The following is a 27,631-nucleotide window of genomic DNA, read 5'->3' on the forward strand; positions in this document are numbered from 1 at the left end:
TCAGCTCTCATAGTTTCTTACTACAGCTCCTAATTTGCACTCACAGTCACTTGTGTTCAACATAGTCAAAGAACTTGCTACAGAAAACATTTTCACAAAGTATTCCCAAAATATATATACAACCTCTCCAATAGAAAGTTAACTAAAAATAAAGTCAGGCAATATAAAGTTTAAGATATGCAACAAGCTTACAAGTATAAACAAAAATAAATAAATATGTACAAAAGATTTTATGGCAACAATGGGAAAACCTAATAAATTTAATGATGACAAGAATGGAAAATATCCCAATACTAACACAATGCCATCTTTAAGAAAAGGGGAGCATAAAATCTAAATTGAAAGTATTATTAATTTAGCTAAATTAGCCTCTGGCTCCCCAGCTAAATTCCCACAGCTTTGTACTGAGGGCCAAAATGAGGGTGAGAACTACATGCTTAGAAATGATGTAGAATATGGTTTAGTCTTTGAAATCCATTTGAAAATGTTTCCATGCAATGATTACTTATGTTTACCCAATTACTTAAATTTTGAAAGTGTAGGTGACTCTGTTTTCAACTATTAAAATAAAAAATGTTTTCCCAGATCTGTATTAACATGAGTAGAAATCAAAACTCACTTGAAAGCTACATTTTAATTGCTATTAAATAAGTAAACACGGTGCAAAAAAATCTCACAGTATCAAGCTAATTAAATCCCATCATGAATCTCTACAGTTTAGGGAAAAGTATATAAAGATCCACTAAATACGTAGGATTAATTTTCACTCATATGTAACCCCTAGCAGAACAGCACCCAGTTAATAATGTGCCTATAGCAAAGAATTTGGCTCTACTATAATAACCGTAGTGAACCTAAAATTTGCTACCCTACTTTTCCATACCCCATTCCTATGAAGGTTAAACTGAGCAATGCTCATGTCTCCATGATGGGATTCAAGGCTGCTGCCAAATGGAATGATAGAAAATCCCACTCACACTCTATCACACCATCCTTTGGGTCAGGTAGAGTTGACAATTGAAGATCAGCCCGCAAGTGAGAAACTTTTGATTTATCTAGAGACGAAAATCTCTCCTCTCTCTCAGGAGAGAGCCTAGAATAGATCTCTGCCTTTTGAGGCAAAGAAAATACTCCCGGGTCTCAATTCTGGCTTCTGCCTTTAATAGACATTCTCTCCCAGAATGTCTCATTTTCTCATCACTTTTGCTACCTCCCAGAACTTGATTCTTCCCACATAATTCAGAGCAAATGTCAAGGTACAGCATAAACCGAGACTAAATTGAACATGACTCCATCATTTAAGAATGATTAAAATGTGGTCTGCCAACTTTCACGAGCAAGCATCTGACTCTAGAGAGTTTGGAAGTTAGGTGGGCTGCTGAATGCTGTGTATGTCGTCTATGCAAAAATGTCATTCTTCAGAAACACATAATCTATCTTGCCTGAACTCCTCTGGCTCTTATAATCAGAGGATTTATATACAAATTGTTTTTAGACTGGCGATTGTAGATTTCTGTGATTGCAGATTACTGTGATTGTGATAAACTCTCCATATGTCTCAGTTTATATTCCCTGGATCAAAACTTTAAGGGAGAGTAAGAGGCATTTTCATTTGTGAAGCTGGAATTGTCAGATTCTTTGGAGCACGGATAGGACCACCGAGTCTCAACGGCTGTATTTGCTAAACTGGAGCAACTACGGTATGCAAGCATACCTCCTGGAAATCCTCACTCCTCCATGAGCCCATGAGTTCTGTATGTAGCAGAGAAGAGGAAGTGGAAGTGGAAGTGATTCTTTTCCTGTGGGAGGCCATGCAAGAGGTTGAACATAGGGCCTTACATATGCGAAGTATATGGTCTACTCAAAACCATATATCTGGCCCGCCAAGAGATGCACATTCATAAACAAATACCAGAAGGTTCCCACTAGATTGAAGCTCTAAACCTGAATCTATAATAATAAATAATATATGGGAATAACTTTTAATTAATTATGATGCTTAACTAAGTTTTGTGTCTTAAATAAGATAAGTTAAATACCAGAAAGTCACCTGGTTTTGAAGGCCAAACATTTAGTATAATAATAAAAAAAAACCCTTTCCACTCTTTGGATAAAAGACTGAACATTAAAATTTTGTATATGTAGATGAGATTTCACTGAAAAAATTGATGTATTCATATAAAATAGCAATAAAATAAAAATAGATGGGTCTATAAAATAGCTATGCATATTTAGTATGCTTTTGAGTGTTGAGAAAAATTATGTAGCAAGTGGCCACATCTATACCTACTAGGTAGGAGATAATTGAGCTCTAAACAAGGGTATATCCTTAGCTCTGATGTTCCATTGTCCCCTAATTTTAATGTCTCCCCACATTGTGATTACTCTGATTCAATTACATATCTTTAAAAATAGGTCTACCCTGTGGCTACTAAGTCAAGATGCTCTCATCACCGAAGCTTTACTGAAGGTGGAAACTTTCATGGAGGAAATACACTGAAAACAGATTTTTGAATTTTACAAAGTCTCCTAAAGAAAAAAAAAAGCATATATAAAGTTTTCTAGGTTTACAGCATCTACTTTTTATGGTTTTCACTTCTTGAGGATCTTCACATTTCTAATTTTTCTCTCTTGTATTAAAGTCATTAAAACTTTGTGCTGTGGCTGAAGGTGTCTGACATGATAATATTTTTATAGAAGTTATCTGAATGAGCACTGCAATAACCCTTAACCTTATCAATGACCTGATGAACCGGAATGATTGATGTTTGTTCTCCATCAGCACGGGTCAGTTTTGAAGACTTGTCCATGGAAGCACTGTCTGCAAGAAAGGACACAAGAAATTGGGCTGTAAGAAAGACAAACTGGTGATAAAACCAAGGGCTACCACACTGCATTCTCTTCTGCATTTTAAAGAGATACATAAAAAAAATCAACACAGAGCTCTGGTTCTTTCTTAGCAAGGTAATAGGGTACACTAAAATATTGTGGTTTTCATTTTAAAAGTGTATTCCTAAGTATGAGTGAATATTATCTTGCCTTCTTGTGTTATCTGTTGATATTTGTTTTAAGAAATGTTCTTCTCATTATAGTTTTTAAAGAGCCATTTATCATTCATCAAAGAGTCAAAATATTCTCTTACATGTTAGAAAATTGCCACAAAAACCATATATGACAAATGGATCTAAAGATAAAATGATAGATTATTTAACAAATTATTTATTATTAACAAACTATTTAATGAACAAAGTTTCCTAAAGTTTTTATAAAAGAAATGTTAATCTTATATAGTTTTTCAAATAATGTAGGTATAGATGGGTGACTATCAGTTGACGAATCAGTTGACAGGAGACTTGGTATACCATCTTCTCTACATAGTCTTATATGTAAATATGTTAAATATGCACTAGTAAAAATGTTATAAAACAAAATTTAAGAGACTTTGGTGTATGAAATTAAAGCAAATAAGAAAGGATACTTTGAACACACATTCCCCATAAATCTCTGTAAGCAAAAGGTTTGTAATGTAGGAAAAAAACATTTTTTACTAATTATTCATAAATTGTAGAAAAATGTATTTTCCAAAAATTTTTTAAAAATATTTTAAAAAGGGCTGGAGCAATAGCACAGCAGGTAGGGCGTTTGCCTTGCACACAGCCAACCTAGGTTCGATTCCCAGCATCCCATATGGTCCCCTGAGCACCGCCAGGAGTAATTCCTGAGTGCATGAGCCAGGAGTAATAACTCCTGTGTATTGCCGGGTGTGACTCAAAAAGCAAAAAAAAAAAAAAAAAAAAAAAATTAAAAAAATATTTTATTAATCATACTATAGTCATACTATAGTAATTATGTCATTACTGTTTGTAATAACATCAGAGTGACCAATAGGAATAAACATCAATCAATTTCTCTTTTAAATTTCTCAGCATCAAATATTTAAATGCTACTTCCATATACCAAAAAAAAAAAAATCTTTCTAAAGCTGGCTCAAATAATGCTCTCAAACTCACTTAAACTTTATTATAATCTACAAATACATATGTAGTTGTCTTCACGTAACCCATTGATATACTGTACCTCCCCTTCTCCTTCTCAACATATATCAAAGAAACACTACCCATAGAGATTTTACACCAGTTAAAGGGCAAATAGGAATTTCTATGAAATACAATCCACAACCCACAGGTGTAGTTTAACCATTCACCAAGTAAGACTCACAACATTATCCTGAAACACCTATTGTTGAGAATCTTTGGCTCCAAAATTGAAATGTTCATATCATTTTTCTATGTTTTGGGTAAGCTGGATACCATAAATTGTATAAAGTAAAAATCTATCAATTATTGGTCAAAGTCATCATCACTATATCTTCTATCTTTGGAAATAACTCAAATTATTCAACAACTGTATTTGAACAGACAACAAATGAAATAAAGGCCCAATAGGAAATGCTGTGCTTATTTCACACTAATGAAAGAAATAGAAAATAACTGGCTTATGGGAAGATGGGTAGACTGAAGCATGGGAAACTGAAAGACAGGTTTGATGAGAAAAGTCTCAGAAATAAAGAATATAATGGCCCTCTCCATTTGATTCTCAGCAAGCTGATTGATTCCATGCTTTTATTCAGTTCATAGATTCACTAGCCACTGGTTTTCTGTTACAGATTTTTCTATTGCCTTTAATCTCAATAAAAAAGTTTTCAGTTTATTTTCAAAAAGAGCTTTATGTAAACTTCAAGGAAATATTTACTCTGTTTCACTGACAAATTCCAGGCACATATACTTTCTAGAAATTTTGATAAGCTTCATTCCGAATATATTACTTCATTGGTAGTGTCTTCAGATCTAATCATATAAAAGTTTGAACAAATGCTGCATATATATGTGTATACATACATAGACACACACACCACACATACACACACACACACACACACACACACACACACACATATATGTGCTTTTCTCATGCTATGCCCAGTCCTTCAGTTGGATTGCATATTGTGAGAAAAACATATTTTTACTTTATCTGCACACTGCAAAACCAGGGGCTAGGGAAATGAACTATTATTTAACCTTAGCTGAAATTTCAAGCAAATAGATTTTTCAGAAAGCAGGCTTGGAATTCATGATATTTTTTTCTTACAACTTCCATTAATGTGCAATGATATAGCCAGTCCTCCTTGGCTATGCCATGGTACATTACAGCTGAGATAAATAGCTAGAGCTATAGATATGAATTATGAAAAAGTAAAGAACTTTATTTCCTTCTAGAACAAGCCGCTCAAGTGCTGCTTTTTTATTGTACCTGATAAGTGATCCACTAACTGCAGAGTATTGAACAATGACTAGGACAAGTGGCTTGCAGACACCCCCATGCAGAGCAGAGCCAGCAGAGCTGATGACTATTTGAAATTTCAGAAATTCCAGCTTAATGCAGGAATGTCATTTTGCTAGCTGGGAAGTATTGTAAAGAAAAAAAAGCAATTTTGCTGGAGCAGCAGGAATCTTAGTTTTATTCATGCAAATATTCTTTCATAACCTTGCAGAAAAAAAATCATGCATTCATAAAAGTAATAAAAATTTACCTGAAGGATCCACTTTGCTGAAGGAATGCTCTTAGAAGACATTATCTATGCCATAAACATATGAATTTCTAGATCAATTCCAAGAAATAAACCAACTAGATAACTATGATGATAAGCAGCAACTTTTTGCATTCTCTAAGTGACCCAATCATTCTAGCCATTCCACTGAGAACTGGCTAGATAGCAGAAGACCCATAGGTGTGTTGCTTAATTAGAAAACAAAATAGGAATACCTTCCACATATCTGATTCTATCCTTATTCTAGTTGACAAGAACCCATTTGACCTCAAAGGTAAACAAAGATTAACACATTCTTTTAAAACACACACACATATGCACACTTGCACACACACACACACACATACAGACCATTTTGAAATAGTAAAGTTTCCTTTTTGACCTCATTTATATACATCCACTTGTCTTTTTCTCACTTTCCCTTTGATTTTACAGCTTAATTATACTGTAGCACTGCCCTCTGATTGTTCATCGATTTGCTCGAGAGGGCACCAGTAATGTCTCCATTGTGAGACTTGTTGTTACTGTTTTTGGCATACTGAATATATCACAAGGAGTTTGCCAGGCTCTGCCGTGCAGACAGGATACTCTAGATAGCGTGCCAGGCTCTCCAAGAGGGGTGAAGGAATCGAACCCAGGTTGGCCACGTGCCAGGCAAACATCCTTCCTGCTGTGCTATTGCTCCAGCCTTTAATTATACTAATTCTTCCAATGCTTCATTTGTATTCCCCAAGTGCTTCTCTTTCTAGTTTATTTACTTTGTTATCTAGCATTACCCTTTAATAATGGCATTTTTTTTCAGGTTGACTCTTCTTAGTTGCGTAGAAAGGAAAACAAATCAATTGATCTAAGGTCTCTCCTAAATAACTGACCTGCAATGCATTAACTAACTGTATTTTAAAAGTGGAGGCAAAATAAGTTCTGGTATTTTTATTCTGTTCCAGGGTTCAAGCCCAGGTAATCATGTATTTGCAGTGTGTGGTCTACAACTGAGTGAATTCTCAGTCAAGATGATCTAATTTTATGTTGATTAACATGAAAACATCATTCATCATGAGCAAAAAATATTTTGTGTCAGGAAACAACCAAACAGGTAGAATAATCTCAGAGTCTATGCTTGTCCTTAGTTTTCTTTCAGAGACAATGGAGTCACAGATTTCCAAAGTTTGTGTAGTGGTCTCAAGGTTGCAACTTATAGTGGAAAAGATTCCACCGTTATCAACCAATTCCCAACATGTTCTTGACTCCAGGAAACTTTTAAGAACTTTAAGAACAGTTGATCTAAGCTGCTATAAGTTTTCAGATTTTTTAAAAGTAATTTTCAAGTGATTAAATTCTCTGAAGAGTTCAGCTTTCCCCCACAGTTCTATCATGCATTCCAAGGCCAATCTAATGGCAAGGCACAGAGAGATTTAAGTGAACCAAAAGTTCATTTTGAGCCATTTGTAATTCAGCTGCTTGTAATGTAAACGTTTATAGGAATATCATATAACATACCACCAATTTGTGAAAAAACAATTATAAATCTTTTCTGTGCTGTTCACCGCTGCTTATGTTTAGTAGCTAAAACATTCTAGAATTTAAATTTTCCCCAGTATCCTTTAATTTAGAAAGTGCTGGGTGCTAAGTATTGAAAACTATTCTGTTTAAATTAAACTAGTATTTTAAAATAGAAATTATTCTCTTTTCCCTTGAAAGCATTTATAGCTACACCTTTCAAATACAGAAAATATTAAAAACACAAATTTCTCACTATCCTACTTCTAAAAATTATGTTTTTCTTCATTCTTATTTAGTTTCTAGACATTTTTAATTTTAGTCATTCTTAGTTCTATCCATTCTTATTCTTATTCTTAAAGAGAAGCCACTATAATACCTTAATGGTTAAAGTGTTAATAGTTTAAAGTATAATATCCATCCTAGATGTTCCTTTCTCTTGTCTACATGCCAATTCATGGAGCAAATTTCACAATACTCAGAAAATAACTGAAAACTTAACTTCTTTATTTACACAGTTTTATCACTATAATAATGTAACTTAATAGAAGACTATATTTTAAAGAAAACTAAGTTTTGAATCAAGTTCCAATAATGCTCAGAGTTAATGATATCATGACTGCGTCCAAACATATTTTGTGTGGGTTATATTATACAGATAATTTTTTAATCAAAAAGCTATTAAAGTCATCAAATACATTTTCATTTTCATAAATCTAAAATAAACATCTTATGTGGCCCTTCAATCTTTATAAAACCTTGTTGATTTTCTCAATAAAAACGTGATGAGAAATATGTCAGAAACCATCTTTACCGTGGACAGAATGACTCACCAGTATGGCTATTCCTTTTGAAGTAGGTAGTAGAGCTAGATTTTGATTTAGATGTAAGGTAGGTTGAGTTGGAACCAATGGAGCTTGAGGACAAAGATTTTCCTAGATTATCAGAACTTTTCTTGATGATATTGGTAGCAGTCTTACTCCAATCTGAAAGAAATGACATTGCTCCATGGATCTGCATTAGAAACTTTGACTCTGCTGCATAAATTATCACTGAATCAGTTATATCATTTATCCAGAGCATTTGGTGCTCAAATAATAAACCAGAGACATGTTGACTTGAGCATATACTACATAAAATCTTGTTTTAATATTTTTCTGATAACTATAACTAACCACTAATTACACTGGTTAAAATATTTTAATGAGAAAAAAACATCCCTCCAACCTTTTTTTAATTTTGAAAAATCTCTTTTTGTAGTAATACCATTAAAAAACTCAAAAAGATGAAAAGAGGGTATGATGTCTGAGTTTTTAAATTAGACATTAAGATTTAGGCAACTCATTTCATCTCTTTGAAGTCCCCAATTCCTCTCATTGTCTTAATAATCCCAAGACTCTAACTAAGCCCCTTCACGTACTCCATCTTGATAACTTCTTACCAATGGATCTGGGTTGCTCTGACATTGGAAGACCAAATAACACATATCAGCAACTCCCAGATGGAAAAAAGCAACTACCAACATGCCCCTTTACCTGAGTTGTCTGCTAACCGAAACCGACCACAACAGAGATGCCGTCGCCACTGTTTCTGTACATTCTCCTTCATAGCACAGTGGAAGACAAATATAAACAAGCCTGCAACCAAAGATAACAGGTAGTTAGGCCAGCAGATCTGTTTTTAAATAAATCTTTTAAAATGCATAGACTCAATGTTTTATTATCAATAACTAAAAATGGATTATTCTAAAGAAGCTTGAGATTCCTAGATTTATTTTTTACCTAGAACAGAGACTTCATGGTGCTGAAGAGATAATACAGCCAGCAGGGCACTTGCCTTGCATGTGGCTGACCTGGGTTCAATCCTCAGCACCACTGCCAGGAGGGAGCCCTGAGCACAGAGCAGGAGTGCTCAGGAGTAAACCCTTAGCATCGCCGCGTGTGGCTCCCTAACAAAAATAAAACAAAACAAAAAGAACAGAGACTCAAATAAAACTAAATTATATGCATTTCATTCTCTTTATGTTCAGCATTCATTACAGTTTAACCTGAAGACCAAGTGAAATAGAGAATACAATATTGAAGGGGTATTTAGTACTTCTTTACAGTTGTCTGAAATTTATATGTAAACATTGACACAATTTAGTTAAAAGAGAACGTTAAATATATCCATAAACATAACTAACTTAAATGTGTGCATTCTGAGTCTTTTGTTTATGAATGTAAGATTGAGTAATAGAAAAGTACCATTTTTAAGTCTTAAAAAAATCCCTAAATAAGCAACTTACTTGGCTCCACCTGGTTGCTTTAATTTCTCAACATATGAATGCAGGAATAATTTTGCATTTATAACAGTATTCATATTTATAGTTATACCATTACCTACTTAAAAAACTCAGAGTGTAAATAGTCCTTGGAAAGTCAATATTTTCTTTTAACTTAAAAAAACTTGATTCCAAATTTTATTTATTTTTTATTATTTTTTTAAATTTTTTTTGCTTTTTGGGTCACACCCGACAATGCACAGGGGTTACTCTTGAATTCTCACTCATAAATTACTCCTGGTTGTGCTTGGGGGACCATATGGGATGCTGGGAATCGAACCCAGGTCAGCCGAGGCAAGGCAAAAGCCCTACCTGCTGTACTATCATTCCAGCCCCAGATTCTGAATTTTAACCTACTCTTTTTCTCTTCATTTTCTCCCTATATACTTGGTTATTTTCAATATTTATAAGCATATTCTAGTAACCTTCTTTTAGGAAACAAGTAAAAAATTCTGTCCTTAATCATCAATCTTTGTCCTGAGTCAATTTTCCCTATTTCTTTCCTAATAAACCTTGAAATGGTCAACATTTTTGCTGTCTCCACTTTCTATGATTTTTTTTTCCTCAGACACTCCAAATAGGCTACATCCACATGTGCAATGACTTCTTGACTGTCACTGGAAAAATCCTGGTGACTTCTGTATTGCTAACTTGTTTTTCCATTTCCAAATTGCTAGACCTCTTAAGAGCATCCAATAAAAGTAATCATCACAGCATCCTGGAAATAGGTTTTTGATACTTTTTAATTCCAGTTTTCTGTCAATTTTTCTTCCTGATCTTAGTATATTCTTCCACTTTATTTTTAAATATTGCAAAGTTCATGGCTGAACTCTAGATTTCTATTTTTTCTATGGCTACACTACCATCCATTCAGGTTGTACAAATACCATCACCCCCCACCACACACATACAACACACACACAATTCCTTACTTTCGCAGCACCACAGCACAACCAATACATAGTGCTTACAAAATAATTTTATTTGGCTCAGTATTCACTTAGTAGCATCTCAAATCTTCAATTTGTAAATAAAAGTCTTATTCATTACTACCTTCAAACTACGAATCATACTAATTCTTGTTGAGTGCCACCTCAACATCTTCCTTCAGTTCCAGACCATTCTCCTACTGCTTATTCAGGTCTCATGTTAGCACTTAACCCTTCAAGGAGTCCATCATCAACTACTAATTTGAATTTAAAACTGCTTTAGCCTCGAGTCAATCCTTTCCATACATATTTTTATCATGGTACTGATCAATATTTTATATTCTTGCATTACTCATTTATTAGTTTGCTAGATTAGCTCTTCCCAAAAGATTGTCTCTCTGTACAGTGTCATGCTTGCCATTCATAGAAATATGCCAGGCAGCCAGGAGTGGACCAGAGACTGTATGAAGATCCACCTTCTCAGAGAATAAGGAGAAGCAATTATTGGTTTTGGATCACATCTTTATGGTCTCATTGACATCTGATTACTTTGCACTGCTTTCCACATTTATAGCATCCAATTCCTTACTATAAAAACGTAAACATATTCATGAAATTTGCTTATAAGTGGATGGACAGGGAGAGTATCATGCTGAGTGAAATGAGTCCAAAAGAGAGGGACATAGAAGGACTGCACTCATTTGTGGAATATAAAATAACATAATATGAGACAGACATCTAATGGAAAGTAGACACAAGGATCAGCAATATTGCCCTGTAGTTGGAAGCCTGCCTCATGAGCTGGGGGAGAAGGCAGCTGGAATAGAGAAGGAATCACTAAGTTGATGATGGTTGGAAGGATCGGTCGGGATGGGAGATGTGTGCTGAAAGTAGATAAAGGACTAAACATGATAACCTTTCAGTATCTGTATTGCAGAACATAATGCCCAAAAGTAGAGAGAGAGTATGGGGGGAAGTTGTCTGCCATGGAGGCAGGAGGAGGGTTGGAAAAGGGGGTTATACTGGGGGCATTGGTGGTGGAGAGTGTGCACTAGTGAAAGGATGGGTGTTTGATCATTGTATGATTGAAACTCAAACATGAAAGCTTGTAACTGTATTGCATGGTGATTCAATAATAAAAAAATTTTAAAATGGAAAACATACTTTGTGTCACCAATGGTCCAAATAATCAGGAGTATACAGATAATTTAATTGTTTAAGAGATGCTTTAATATTTTCACAAGGTGGTGGCCATTACAGTGTTGAGAGAGAAAGATCTGGAAGTCTATGGTAAGGTCAGCAGAGAGTCCATGTGAGACTTCCTTTGCCTCAGATTCAGATTCATTTTTTTTTTTTTTTTAGTAACTGGGGCTGTACTGGGCTGGAGCGATAGCACAGCGGTAGGGCGTTTGCCTTGCACGCAGCCAACATGGCCGACCCGAGTTTGATTCCTCTGCCCCTCTCGGAGAGCCCGGCAAGCTACTGAGAGTATCTTGCCCGCACGGCAGAGCCTGGCAAGCTACCCGGGATGTATTCGATATGCCAAAACACAGTAACAACAAAGTCTCCAATGGAGATGTTACTGGGTCCGCTCGAGAAAATCGATGAACAACGGGAGGACAGTGACAATGACAGTGACAGGGGCTGTACTGGTAGAATCTGTTTTTTGGGTATTTCTGTAACGTAGCTAAACAATTGTTTAACTGTCCTCCTGTTGTTCATCGATTTGCTCGAGCAGGCCCAGTAACGTCTCCATTGTGAGACTTCTTGTTACTGTGTTTGGCATATTGAATACTCTCGGTAGCATGCCAGGCTGTCCGAGAGGGGTGGAGGAATCGAACCTGGCTCGGCCAGGCTGGCTGTGCGCAAGGCAAACGCCCTACTGCTGTGCTATCACTCCAGTCCGTGCTATCATGTTTAACAAAATAACTTATTAGAAGTGGAAAAATTTGTAAACGCCAATTAAGGACTTTTCTTCCAGGCATTCATCCAGGCCTACCTCATGAAGTCAATTAATTTTTTTTTTTTTTAGTTGAGAGCAGGTAAAATACCCTAGATGTGGTTGCCCTTTAGTACTCAGTACTTTAAAAAATTTAGTAAAAAAAGAAACTTCAGAGTTACATCTGGTGTTTGGAAGTATGGAAGGGGGACTAGTCCATAGATTTACTTTTGAGCCCTGCTTAGATGCTAAGGTGTGAATCGTGGCGGGAATCTGATGCTAACCAAAGCCAGAAGGCAGGTAAAGGTAGACAAAACTGACTCATGAAAACCATCTTTTGCTCCAGGCTTTCTCGGAATCAGGATGGGTGCCCTCCCCCACCTCCCTGTCCAGATGCCCTTGCAGACACCTCCACATTCCACCCCTGCTCCCATGTAAGCTCACCTACCAGCCTTATTTCAGAAACTCACAAGTAAATCTCAAAAGAGATCAACTAGCTACAAAAATTTCTCAGGTTCTTGTTGCCGGCTGAGACCTGCAGGACTATCTGAGGAGGAAGCAGCCAAATCCCACCCTAGCCAAACTCTGGCAGCTGCACTCAAGGCTGCCACCAGAGAAATCACCGGTTCAATCTTCTGGCTTTTCACAGTACATGGCCTCATTCAAGGCCATGCCTCACAGCATCTCCATGTTCTACAATACTGCTATCTGAGCAGTAGCACACCAGATTGGATGGGATGTAACAAAGCATCTTGACTAACAAGAACATTAGCACAGAAAGCTTAATTTGCAACAACAGTTGAAGAAATCCTCAGACAAGGGCTCAATGTCCCATGGTGAGATACAACAATTTTCACAAATTTTTTCCTATTTAGTGATAACAAGCAGTATAATATAAATTATTTATATAAAATAATTTACTTTATAACAAGCAATATAGAACAAATTATTATGGGCCTGCTATTGGGGTAGGCTTGAGGGGTGGTTGGGAAAATGGAGACGATGGTGGAGGAAAGATGGCAATGGTGTTGGGATTGGTGTTGGTATATTGAATGCCTATAACAAATCATCATGACTAACTTTGTGAACCATGGTGTTTAGATAAAGTGGGGAAAAACAGAAGAAAACCGTGGTTTAGACTACATAGTGCTTTTCTAAAATCATAATTATATAGAATTAGATGGAATTGCCTATTTTAAGCAATCACACTTACTTATAATTACAAAGACATCCAATCTATTTAAAGAATAATTCTATATTAATAAAATAATGGTATAGAATACACTGAATTCAAAATCTTATTCATCTCTTAAAATTACATTATTCTATATTATATAGATATGTCTATTAGTATACTTCTTAATAAAAGTAGAAAACAGGCATGAGGCACTGTAATGCTTAGAAACAAATATTTAAAATTCCAAGTTATGAATGTACATTCCTTAGCCATGAAATACATTTTCCACCTTAAACCATAATGGGATTCTCAAAAAGAGGTTGTTGCAGTAATTAGCCCTTTTTATGTGAATCTAAGTTGGTTTAACAATCAGAGCTATACCAAAAGCCATTCAGAACAAAACATCCCTTTTAGATTTCATCCACGGGAAATGTGATAGGTATCCACATCTGGAAGAATACACATATCCAGTGTGGAAAGAAAATCTAAACACTTCAGGAAAGAGAAACAGAAATATAGCAAGACAGCCAAGGGCATCTACAGGCCAAAGTCAGAGCACAGAGGGCTATTCCCTCCAAATGCCAAGTTTATTCCCCCCATCCGCTTACAGATTTTGCTGCCAGAAGCAGAACTAGTCATAAAATTTTAGAGTTCTACATTAACATTTGATATTTCTCATCCCTGTCAATTCTGCTTTCGACCAAACGCTTTCCCTTTGAGAATCTTCTGATGAACCACACTGCTCCTCAAAAGGGATCTTCATATTACTTCGAAAAATATGTTTTCCGGGCTTTCTGGAAAGGGCTTTACACTGTGAGCTGGGACCATGTAACTGGCCTTTACTCTACATAGTACCATGCAGCTTTATTTAACTAACCAGGGAGCAGGGAACAGTGCCTATAAAAGCTGAGAGCTAAAAGTGACTCCAAAGATTGAATTCAAAATGAAAGCTTGTACTTCATCTTGACAGGCCACTGTGAATTTCATAAACCTTTATATCTCATAATTCAGAGCTTTAGAAGGTTCTTTGTTGAGACTCTTAGCCAAAAAAAAAAATGAACATTCAGATGAATCCGAGTCAAAGTTTCTCAGCAATAGTTCCTTCACTAATAACTTAAAAATTAATGAATATTTTCTCATTGGAACTCAGAGTCCATGTTAGTAACCAAAAGAAAATCTTAACCAGTCCTGTATTCTCTTATCTCACTGTCACATTGTCACCCCATTTATCATTACAGTTCAGTCACCAAAGGTATGTGCTTGCTTATTTAAAAAATACTTAGACCAATATTTGGATTTAAAATCACTTCTCAGTGTATTTTACAAATTCCTTATTAAAAATAACTGCCATTTCAATTGTTTGGGGGTTTTGTTTGCTTGCTTTATTTCTTGGATTTGGAGCCATACCCAGTGGTGCTCAGGGCCTACTCCTGGAGTTTTGCTCTGGGATCACTCCTGGTCAGGCTCAGGGAACTCTCTGGGGTGTCAGGGATTACACCTGGCTCATCCACATGCAAGGCAGGATTCATGCCCACAGGACCATCTCTCCAGCCCCGCCATGTCAACTGTGATGAAGAAGGCTTTGCATGTATGCAGGAAGTGGGTCTGTCTATGAATTAGGGAGGAAAAAGAAATACCACCACTACCCCTCCCCCCGCCCCCTGTTCAATTCAGAAGTAAATTCGAAAAAATCCAACACTTACACCAATTTTATAAAATATTCATGTGGATACAAAAAAATTAGTCTTATTTGGATCAAAGTAGACATGTAATATTCACTTTAAGGTTTATAAACCTGTAGTCAGTCTTGGTTTTTAGAAGAGTCATTTAACGATTAGAAAAAAAAAGAGAAGTGCTTAGCCTCAACATTTTGGCTATAAAATCCATTCCTTGTGGTTGAGTCTGGCAAAAATATACAACTTTCAGGGCAGATGTACAATGAGCAACCAAAGGAGTGTCCTCAGATATTTAGCTTGATATCAAATTTTTTCAAAAAATGCCAAGGAACAGTTTCTCTTGGATATGAAAAATGAATGCTACAGAGTAAAATTCAAGGAAGCATATATTGTCTTGCTTTTATTACTTTAAAAGGTCATTTTTGAGAAAAGCAGTAGATAAAAATATAAACAAACTTCAGGTTCTCATCTCCTAAGTTACCATCTCAAGACCACTGACATTTTCAGCAAGGTTGTCATCAATAAATTCTGACAAATGGCCTAAGCTAATTTTTTCCTTACCCCCCCAAATAAAGGTCCAGAATCATCAAGGAAGATCATGTCATGGGAAAACTTCAGATAGAATTTCTGGGATGTGGGATGGAATCAGAGTGGATACTATAGACAGTGATTGATGTCCTAATCAGATTCCTGGGCATAGAGGTCTATAGTCTTGATAGTAAAATTAATCAAGAATTAATGAAACTGTGTGTATCCATCAAGTGCATGTGACCAAAGAGGCCACATGCACTAGATAAATGAGTCCAACTTTTCAAATCACTCATAGTCTGCTGTTATAAATGCAGGCAGCTGGCTGCTGGACTGGGAATCTTTGGGTACTTCTTAAAACCCCCATATTTCATAGCTCAAGGCACCTTTCAGAAATTCATTTCTCTGTGAAACAATATACCCTGCCAAAAGGCAAGTAACTCAAGTCCTTGCAGAGTTAATATCTCAGCCAAGAGACTGAGATATTAACTTCAGAGGTGGACTGAAGCTGGCTCATCTCACAGCTTGGCAGCAATCCACCATCTATGCCGCATGTGAGAATGGCTCAGCTTACCTGATAAATCACCATTTTATTTTCTTAGTTTAACAACAGCATTAAAATTTTTAATAATAACAAATATATACTACTACGTGAATTTTACTTAGTAAGGGTAAGATATTACTTTTTCCTTTTATTGCTTAAAATATAGTTAAAAACAGATTTTTAAGTTAAAGTTGGTTTTCACTTTCTAGAAACACCGAAGTCAAAATATGAATAAGCAGTAATTTCTTTAAATTTTCTGATTACCCTCTGTCCCATGATGATATGCTTTTTTACTCTTCCAGTAGTCTATATTATAAATGTTGTATTCTCATATTCAATTTTATCTTGTAAAAGTCAAGAACTCTTCCGAGTACTTTTCCTCAGATGTAAAAAGGAGCAAATTCTCTCTTCTTGGGTTACCAACTTCCCAAACTTGTTGCAAAAATTACACAAAAAATCTCAGCTGTTGCATGAAAGTGTTTTGCCAACCACAATGCATATGTAATTATAAATAATTATACCAAACTGTTGCTCAGTATCTCAAGGTCATCAAATTAATAAATGAAAACTATCTCTGAATAGTAATATCTTTCAGTGTTTACCATAGAGTATTTTTTTTGTTAAATGCATGTATTTTTTCATGCTGTCATCTGTATCTACATAAAATGGCTTGATTATGCCCAATCAATAATGTACTACACAACTGGAGAGGAAAAACTGAAGACCAAGCTCCACTGGGGCTAGAATTTTTAATCGTGATAAACTTGTCAGGAGAGTTCAACTCTGCTGGAGAACCCTAATCTAATTAATAGTGTCATTTATAGTGTCAACTACAGTTTCACGTTCATGGAAACAAAATTCAGTCTGAGACACTGTACATCACTGCATAGCAGTGATGTGTCTTTATGAGTTGCCTCTCAAGGCCATAATTCAACCCCACAAGTGTATCAATATTACCCCAGAGGACATGGGCCAAGATATCTCAGCAAGTAGAGAATTGTGTTTCATTTCTTTGTGATAAATGACATCATGTCTAATGGAATAAAGTTAGCATTGTCAGACAGAAGAATCATAATTTTTAATTATATATCTTTTAAATTGAAATGTGTATACAGGAATTTTTTTTCAAGTTTTGTTTTTTAGAAAACATTCCATTTCTGATACCATCCCTTGCATTGTTCATCTTGGGAAAGCATCAGAAATTGAAAATATGTTTTGGGGTGTCTAGGGGTTTCCCAAAAGTACTCAGAAGGTCCAGAGTACACACAAGCAATTACTGGTCAACTGGACCAGTGCAAGGACGCGAGGATGCAATGTGACCCACGCACTTCGATGCCAAGATTATTATGGCTACTGGAGGCCTCCTGGACCACACCTGCGGGTGTTCAGAGTCCACCAGTACTGTACCAGGAGATGCAGAAAGGACCAAATTGTGGCAGGAATCAAACCTGAGTCCGACACATGTTGGGCATTAAGCCTAACTGCTGTACTGTCTCCTGGCCCACAAAGCTTTTTTGATACGTATGTATTTCCATCATGTTAAGAGATATATTTTTCTGTTATAGAATAAAAAGGCCAATGAAATATCAATATGGTTTAAGTTCATCAGGAAAAAATTTTAAAATCCCAAAGCAATATACTGTAGAAAATTAGAAAATACTAAACTTGGTTTAAGCTTAATTTAAATTTATTACTTAATTTATATGAGTTTATTCAAGTACATATGATTTTAGTTACAGCTTCATGATTACAGTAATTTTCCAATATTCATTAAAAATAATTTGGAGGAATCAAATTTTAGAGTGATAGGTCCATAAATAAGGACTTTGTGTAAAATGTTCATCTATCTTGTCATTTTCATTCCACAGGTCTAGAACCCTTGGTGCCAGAGCCACCACTGTGTTATTCTCTTGTTCTTTCTCTGTTCTCAGATTCTAGGAGCATCCTTTGAATTGTGGGAGTATATATTATCTTCTCCAACTACAGTAAATTGCTTGTCATGAAGTTCCCTCTCCTGAAAATCATCATTTTACCATTCTGATTGATGTTCATCTTTTACCTAGTTTCTACTGATTCAGCTTAAACATCCTGTCTTTGATCACACTCTGTCTCAATATGTGTCTGGCACTTTTATATGGTAAAAATACATGATTAATATCATTGTCTGCCATTAGAAAATAATTTCAGTGAGACAAAAGTCCACACGATAAGGAAGAAAAATATTAGTAGAAAAGAGACGTTGGTACTTTTAGTATTGTCTGAATCAATTTTGCATTCACTGAACTATTTCTTTATACTAGCATTTTTCAGTTTCATGGTCCCATAATGCCCCAAGTGAGCACCCAGAAAATTCCAAGGGAGTCACAGATGAAAATTCCCATAATATACAGTTAATTATATGGGTAGGGGGAATTGGGTAGATCACAAGACTAGGGAGACCAGGGGAGGGAACAATAGGAAAAGATATAGTTTTAAAGGGTCTAGGATCAGCAAAAAGTTGAGAAGCAACTGCTTTAAACTAGTAACATTCTACATGTTTATTTTTAAAAAGCTTATAGTTTTAACAACCAAGCATCACTGGGAGGTTTTAAAACTTGACTCAAATAAAAGCCAGTGAGTGACTTTCCATTAGCATTCTGAGAGCTTTTGCAGAATCTGGCCAGAAATCAGGGGTTGATAAGATGCATGAGCTGTTTCACTGCACTTTAATTTAAATTTTTTTAGGAGGTGTCTTTTCAAACAACATTGGATGTGTAGAAATCTTTTCTGAATTTATATAATTTAAAATCAGACTTAAGCATCAGTGACTTATGAAGAATGCCAACTGGATGATAGTTTACAACATTTTTCCCTCCTGACCGGAGACCAACTCTGGGAAAACTAAAACATCCCAATTCTCATTAATGGAAATAGAGCTGAACAGACAACTGTAGCTGTTGAAGGTTACAGAAACTGCCAGGAAATTCTAAAAGCAAAAACAAGCTTGGGCTGGCAGAATAATGTGCCTTTCATGTACAATCCTGAAATGAAAAAGCATGGAATTTCTAATGCTAATGGACATTTTTGTCAATATTTACGTAGGCAGTTTTATGTTACATATTATTGGGGAGATTAAATAGAAGAATACTCACTTTACAATGCTACAACCCGTAAAGATAGATTCATATGCTACCTATTCAGTTTCTAACTTTGGGCGGGATACTTGAGATCCATTATTCTATTTATTAAAGATAATGAGCCTACATATTTTCGCTTTTATGAGATTGAACTTGAATAAAAATTACTTAACGCATTCATTTTCATTTATTACAGAAGAGACTTAGATTGAATTAGGCCACCTTAAAGCCCCAAGCTTTTACTATTTAACAATTTATTTATCTCACAAACCATTGTTGAGAACCTAATACAACATGAAAGATGTATTTTTAGGAATGCAAAAGCTCATATGATGATAAGGAAAAAAATTGTAAAATATAATATAGTAAATAATCTCTTGTATTTGAACATACCTGCAGGAAGCTCATTTGCTGAGCAGCTCATCTGCTTTCTACCAGACTCCCTAGCTCAACTGTGCAGCGTTATTTAGTTCATGCTTCCCCCATACACCCACAAGTGCTACAAGTGTCTTGCCAGTAGCTCCAGATAAGCAGAAATATTGCCCAGTTCAGCAAAATTCTAAATATTCTTTTCACAACCCGACATCCAACTAAGATAAAGAGTGCCACTGAGTTTTACAAAAATTATATTCACTTAAATCTAAAATTTACATTCATCATAGAATGCCCTAGGGCATGTATTATGGAGTCCGAAGCAAGACAGCTCCATAAAAGAACTCTTGTATTGCTGCACAAAGCAGGTTACTGACAAATATTTGCTAAATTGTTGAACTGATGGTTACATCTCATAAAAGAGAAGCGCTTCTCAGCTAGAGTGTAAGTATTTATTTTAAAATCCAAAGAGCCAAAGAATTGCTCTTTCTTTGTAAATTCTAAAAATTCCTGTGGCCAGAATTGCTAAACACGCACATGAAAAGCACTGATCAATATTTCCAGTGAAGATAGTAAAAGTGGCCTGGTGTATTATTTTAAACTTCCTGTTGGGCTCCTCCCTGACTCATATTCACTCATTCAACTCTATGTTTACTGAGACCCTTCTATTTGCCAGGTATAATTCTAGGTGTTTGAGATACATCACCAAAACACAAACTGGCATTCTACTTCCTCTTTCCATTCCAGACCTTTTCTCCGAGAAATTATGCTCAGCCCTGGGAACCATGTCTGTTCCACATGAAGCTGTTTGCAAATGAGATTTAAAAAAAAGAGTGGTGGAAACTGCTCAGGAATCATTCCTCTTACCTTGTAATGAGTTGAAGATGGCAAAAAGATATATAAAGGGGATATTTAAGGGTCCCCAGGCAAAAAAAGCAAAGCCCCATGTCATGCCCAAAAGAAACGTCAGGCTGACCACACTGCGCAGGTTCCTTAAAACCTCTTCCCGCAGGGTCCTGTTGCTCCTCTTGCCGTTCCTCCCGCAGATCTGCACCATCACCACAATGAACATGGCCACGTTGAGGAAAAACATGACTCCGAAATATCCAGCACAGGTCACATAAAATACAACAGGGTCCTGAATCCAACAGCTTAAAGAAGAAGAAAAGAGGACGGGGGTGGAATGGGTAGAAGTTGAATACAATTTTCCTATTTACCTAAGACTTCTTCTGGTCTGGTTTGGGTTTCTGCACATTTTATGGGTGGACATAGTCAAATGCTTTAGAAAATCCAAACCTTAACAACCAAATTTTAAAATTTGCTCATCAAGAAGGCAGCTTGGGTAGGGGTGAGATATGGAGATGGGGGTGGTTGGACACTGGTGGAAAGAGGTTGGAACTGGTGCTGAAACACATTGTGCCTAAAACCCAATGATTAATACATTTGTAAGTCATGGTGTCTTAATCACTATATCACTGTATCATTGTCATCCTGCTGCCCATCGATTTGCTTGAGTGGGCACCAATAACGTCTCCATCGTGAGACTTGTTGTAACTGTTTTTGGCATATCGAATACACCAAAGGGAGCTTGTCAGGCTCTGCCATGCAGGCGAGATACTCTCGGTAGCTTGCCGGGCTCTCCAAGAGGAATGGAGGAATCGAACCCGGGTCAGCTGCGTGCAAGGCAAATGCCCTACCCGCAGTGCTATCACTACAGTGTCTTAATAAAGAAAAAAATAAGGAAAAATGCTCTGTGTTCTCGGGGCTCAGTTTCTTCATTTCTGTTTTCAGTGTTTTTCATTTTTTCCTGGATAGCCAATTTACTCACATGTAGTTATTGAATAAATAATCAAGAAATCGAGGAAGCTTTTTGAGTTCTAGTTCGGCATAAAGATACTTTCAGTTGGCTCAGCCCCAATTTGTACCTCGTCCTTTTTTTTTTCTAACATGCAGCACCAAGACAAATACAGAGAATTTAAGTTCTTTATTATTCTTATTATTCTTTGAATTTAAAAGGTAGGCATGTGGGCAACTGTGCTGGAGGCCAGAGTTCACTAGGGAACTTGGGGAAAAACTAATAGTGATAGACTCAAATGGCAAGGGGCTTCTCCACTATCCATTTCAAACATAAAATTGAATACCGGATCTGCTGCATTCATCTTAGAGAAAGACCAAGTGTGAGTAGAGTTGCTGGCCTTGACATCTTCAGCATAAAATCAACACCAGTTACCACATGCTTTCATGTTTCTTGTCATGAGAGAAGAGTCTGTTTGTACTAAGATACATGGAACTGAATTTTATTACTGCAGAAAATTCCTATAGATTGAATTGGTTTGGTTGTGGCAAGATTTGATTGCAGCATTGTAATATTTTCATACAGAAACTGCATTTTAATGTGGAATTAAACTATAGCATCTTCTTACAATGAGAATATTTGATACTCAGAATGATATACATTATGTAAATTATACATAATGCAAATTGTATGCATAAATGTAATGTCATTTTAAAACCATACTATGTGCAAAGTGAGTAAATAGAGTTAATATTCTGCCAGGCCTCAGCACTTATTTCCTATCAAGAAAGTTCTTTGGCATCTTGAAAACTGGATGAATTGAAAGATTTGAATTGTGTAATCTGACTTCCTGCATTCAGTGCTCAATAAATGAGAGCTACTGACAACACAGAAATTTACTAAATGTACCTTAAAGTTTTGTAACAGTGAATAAAGATATTTTTTAAATCCTGGTAGTTAAAACTATGCACTGACTTCTACTGTTATTTAATTTCTATTTTTCTAAGAGCTGTCCCAGCAGGGTGTGAGAGCCCTCAGCCACTCCTGGGGATAGTTGGTCTAATGTTTTCTATTTTAGCTATCTTCTCCACTCTGACATCGACTTTTAATACCTATTATTATAAAGGTCCCCCCAAAGTATACTGCTAGATCCAGAAGCCAGTATTTATTTCTATATGGAAATTTCCTTAATATTCTGAAATTCCTGACTAGCATATTCAATTTCCCATTGCTTTCTACAGTCTTTGGAATGCCAGTTTAGAAATAAAGAACAAGAAAATGCCATTAAGGAGTGGTCACAGACTGAGTACGGCCTAGATAGGCAAGTGTCCATTTTCCATAAAATGTGCACAGAATGTACTTCAGAGATCTCTTGCTAGCAGGCTCTTTATTTATCTAGTAATTCATTCAATTCAATGATCATTTATTAAAATAAATTAGTGCTAGGTAAAATATGAGAGAACTTCCCAAACTGAAAAATATAAGCATTTTATATTTTTGACCTCACAGACCAAAAGGCAATTTTTCAAGCTTATCCAAGAACTCCCAATTTCTCCACTCAGTTCAACACTGAGTCATTCACTGATGCCTTTATTTAACTGTTGAGGATGTGTGTGGGTTTAAGAGGTGGGAGTAGAATGAATTGCTACAAATAGAACAGGTCTTCTGAGGCCGAAACACAGTACCTCAGACTTCCGAATCCCACAAGATGCCAGAGAAAAGTGTTAATATGGGAAGCATCTCCAAAATTCAGTGTATTTAGGAGTCTTCACTGGTGATACAGCAGAGATCTTGGTGAAGACCAGAATGTTTATTTCAATCTTCTGAAATAAGGGGATCACTACTGACATGGAAATGGAAATGAAATTTTAGGAAAAAGAAGATGTATTATTCTCACAAACAAATTTCCAGCAAATTTTTTATTACTTACAATTCATCGCTTTGCTCTTTTCCATAACTTTTTCTTCCATAGACTTCATTTTGATTTCTACTGGCAAGAACAACTGACACGACCAAAGCAGGCAAACCTGACAGAAAAAAAAAAAACCTGCTATAAACAATCTATGAAGCATCTGCAGCTGCTTTGTAAGGCTGATAATGACAAGGAAAAAAACACACACACATACATTCCATATCACAAAATTAAATTTCTTAAGCCTTGTTTGAAAACAGTAGTAAAATCCCTTTTCTGATACACGACAGCTCTCTCTGATTGACAACTAAGACCTATCATGAAATAACAAATATATAAAGATTCCTCTTGTTTTCAAGTAATGTGGTCTCATTAAGGATGCATGTTAGATTGTCAGAGTTCAGGATTGTCAGTTACGTCAGTACAACTTATTCTGCCCTATTCCACTATGCTCCCAACTACCCCTCCCCATAGTAAAAGTTGAGGTTAAAAAAAATTAGGGTATAACCTCTTAAAAGTATTTTTTATAAAGCAAATAAATATATTTCCATAGCACCCTAAATCCCCTGAAAACTGCTTTTTGTTAGTTTGTTTGTTTTGAGCCTGTTGTTGTTTAAGGGTTACTCATGGTTCACTCAAGAATTATTCCTGGTGGTGCTTAGGGCACCACATGGGATGCTGGGAATCGAACCCAGATCAGCCGTGTGCATGGCAAGCACCCTACCTGCTGTACTATCTCCAGCCTCTGAACACTGCTTTTATTAACGATAACCCAACACCTTGGAAATGTCTCATTTTGTTATAATGCCATCTGAAAAAGAGATCTGTGAGCATATCTAAAATGTCTAAACCAACATAAATTCATCCATCGTAAGATTTCAAATGGGGAAGTACAACCATTCATGTCCAATGAAGGAATCACGTTAAGTAGTCCAATATCAAATTTCTGTCCATGTTCTAGATTGGGGGCCAGGATATTCCAAGAGGCATTCATATGACAATCACAAACATGAAACTGGAGAAGTCATTGGTTAGACAGATACCACTGGAAGGAAACTAGGTTAAGATGGGGTCAAAGAGAGCAAAAGACTAAGGAATACTGTTTTAGTTCATACACATACAAACTATTCTGTTTCTCGTATTTCCAAGACATGTACCTGGGCGTGGGAATGAGCATAACTAAGAATCTGTGCTGGCCTTTGTATCAGAGATGGAATAGAATGTAGCTGTCTGCCAGCTGCCTCTTCAAACCTGGGTGGGCTGGCTCTGCACAGAGAAAACTATCTACCATGTTTCAGGAGGCTGAATTTTCCCCTTTTAGTCCTGAATTGAACTGGAGACTGTTGAACAGGTTTTAACAATAACATTCTGGAAAAAATCCTTCCTTGGATGCAGATATCACACCCACAGACCTAACAGGTTTTTTGAAAGTGCTTCTTGGCATGCGGCTCTTTCTAAGTAAATCTTAGTTTTAAGAACATGTGACAATTTCCATGATAGTAAAAAGAAAAAAAAATTAACAAAAGACTTTAGGAGGCTTACCCCAGCCAATGAGGCAGAACTTTAGTATGTATCTGCGAATGTAAGTGTTAAATACTTTAACCAGAGCGATGTACATGTGAATAGCTTCTAGCCCCATCCAGGTGAAGGTGGCGAGCAGGAAGAAGTGGAGAAGGGCCGCGACGGCGGTGCAAAGGCCCACCACCTCAAATGAGGTGATCCAGCCATCCAAGAGGAAGATGAGATTCAAGAAAAGCAAGGCTGTACAGAGGTTCATCAGGATTTTGGAGGGATAGTCCCTTCGCAATTTTCTGAAAGACAGAAACAAACAAGAAAGAGATATTCTAGAACTAGTAGTCGCAAGTCAATCGTTCGTACTCAGGCAGCAAATTCCCATGTTTTTCCCAGCTCTGCATTTGGTTAGGTCATACCATCTCTATGACATGGCTCCATTAGGAGTGGGAGTTGGGAAACATTTTATATAGATTTTTTAAATATCAATTTTATTGCTCCCCCCCCCCCGGAGTGGCAAGCTACCAAGAGTATCCCGCCCGCACAGCAGAGCCTGGCAAGCTCCTCGTGATGTATTCGATATGCCAAAAACAGTAACAATAAGTCTCACAATGAAGATGTTACTGGTGGCCGCTCGAGCAAATCGATGAACAATGAGAGGACAGTGCAGTGCAATTTTATTGCAAAATTATTTCTACTTGTTTTCAGCTGATTTCAAGAAAATGTTTCTTTTCTAATCCAGGAAAGATTCTAGTGTTATGAAGTTTGTTTTTATTAAAAAAAGAATTCTAGGCCTGGAGAGAACTCGATGGACCTAGGTTTGATCCTTGGCACCACTGAATACCAGGGCATACTCAGATCCCCGTGAGAAGAGATCCCTGAGCACAGAGTCAGGAGTAAGCCCTGAGCACAGGCAGATGTGGCCCCAAAACTCAAAAAAAATTTTAAAAGAAGCAAATTTCCTAAATGCTTTTAACTTGTTTTATTTTAGGACTAATTTTATAAGATTTATAAAGTAAATATTTGCTCTTAGCATTTACAATCTAAAAAGCCTTTTGAAAAATTTTATTTACTTAGAAGCCAATAGTCTTTAACAAGATTAAGTGTATTTTATAAGTAAAAATGCAGAAATTATAAATTACAACTTTATAGCTGGAAAATTCAGAAACCTGAACATGAAAACTGAACCACCCTGCATGAATGATTCACAAAGCATATAAAATGTTTTTGAAAGCTGAGGCAATTTTCTTATTCACATTTTGGAACAGTTAGCACTGGGTTTGGCAGATAGAAAAATACTTACTCAAAAGCAACATATGTCAGTAGAGTTGCTGCTGAAAAAATAGCAGATATTCCACACCCGATATAAGTGATGAAGGTGAGAACTTTAGTGTTTCTTGCATCTATCTGTGAGGCAGTTCCTTGAAGATCCTACGCAAAACATGAGAAGCTGCTGTGAGAATCTCTCATTTGATGAGAATGTGTTTTGTTTTAGGAGAAAATTCATTGCTACCCTGAGAACAGCTCAGTCTAGGGGTTAAAAAACAGGGTAATCAGTATTACAATTTTGACTCTTGTGGATCACTCATAAACCCAAACTTCAGCAAGACTCAGGGGATTACACATTGTTCTATCATTGTGCCTTGGTACCCAAGGTCTATGCAGGCTTGTTTGAGCTGAAGGGAAAAATCAGTGAGCATGCCTTCATATTTGAGAAAAGTGACAAGAAACTGACTGCATAATGAAAGATCAAGCCCAATCCTGTATTTGCAAGCCTGGGGCACAAATACAAATGAAGCTATGGAAGTTCACTGTGGTGCGCATGGGCTAGACCTTTGAGAACATTCTGGTGCTGTGGATGCTAGCTCTGAGCTTGGTGAGCCTCCCCAACTATTTCAAAGCTCAGTGTGGATGGGGTACGGTGTGGTGATCTTCTGTTTGAGAATCCTTTGCTTTACTAGATGGGAACTAGAATTAAGATACATCTTGAGTTAAGGCCAACTATTCGACCCTGTTGGGAGGAGTAAGTCACCTCCATTAGACAGATATTTGAGAGTCCAATCTTCAAAAGAACACTCTAAAAGGAATATTTCACTGAAACTTTTTAGTCTTCAGTTACTGGGCAGAGGAGGGCATGTTTGACATGGAAAAATGTCATGAAAATCTGCTCCTCACACCAAGGCCTTTACTAAGTAATGACTGTGTGTATAATGTATGAAAAAAAGAGGAAATGGGACTTATTCCAGGTCTGCTGGTGCAGTAGCAGGCAGCAGGATCTCTTAGCATGGAGAAATGCACATAATGGTTGAATTCAGAGAACACAGGAAATCTAGGATGGGGCGGGGCTTTTTCCAAGGGACCCTGGGGCTCTTGGGATTGGAGTCAGAGCTGCTGGTCAGAGATTGGTCAGGTCAACCAATGTTCTGTTCCCTCAAGGACTTCATGAGACAAGAGAAATGGTCTTGAGGAACTCCCCAGTCCTTTGTGAAAAGCTTCTGGGTCTTAAAAAAAAATAAATGGTTTCTATGATGATGAGATAGTCAATTTGTAAATCACAATAAAAACCACTATATAAAATGAAAAATAAAACAAATTGACACTACTTATTGATATACATTCACACACAATCCTGCTGTTCTACTTTTTTTATTTTATCTTCTTATTTCTTCATAATTATTTTTTCTTTTAGTACAGGTAGCACTA

The 27,631-nt window shown here is 36.5% G+C and overlaps 1 protein-coding gene across 1 annotated transcript in view; it reads right to left on the reverse strand.

Annotated features, from left to right (window-relative positions):
• Positions 1-2,151: 2,151 nt before the first annotated feature.
• Positions 2,152-27,631, reverse strand: part of ADGRG6 (adhesion G protein-coupled receptor G6) — a 161,994-nt gene continuing 136,514 nt past the window's right edge. Inside the window, exons 18-24 of the mRNA XM_056125999.1 lie at positions 26,232-26,359; positions 24,959-25,227; positions 23,435-23,531; positions 20,577-20,860; positions 8,641-8,742; positions 7,939-8,091; positions 2,152-2,821 (exon numbers count right to left, since the gene is read on the reverse strand). Coding sequence (XP_055981974.1) covers positions 2,646-2,821; positions 7,939-8,091; positions 8,641-8,742; positions 20,577-20,860; positions 23,435-23,531; positions 24,959-25,227; positions 26,232-26,359 — 1,209 coding nt within the window. The 3' untranslated portion in view covers positions 2,152-2,645. The remainder of the gene's footprint in view (positions 2,822-7,938; positions 8,092-8,640; positions 8,743-20,576; positions 20,861-23,434; positions 23,532-24,958; positions 25,228-26,231; positions 26,360-27,631) is intronic.

This window comes from Sorex fumeus, unplaced genomic scaffold (assembly GCF_029834395.1).
Source record: "Sorex fumeus unplaced genomic scaffold, SorFum_2.1 ptg000061l, whole genome shotgun sequence".
Taxonomy (NCBI): Eukaryota; Metazoa; Chordata; class Mammalia; order Eulipotyphla; family Soricidae; genus Sorex; species Sorex fumeus.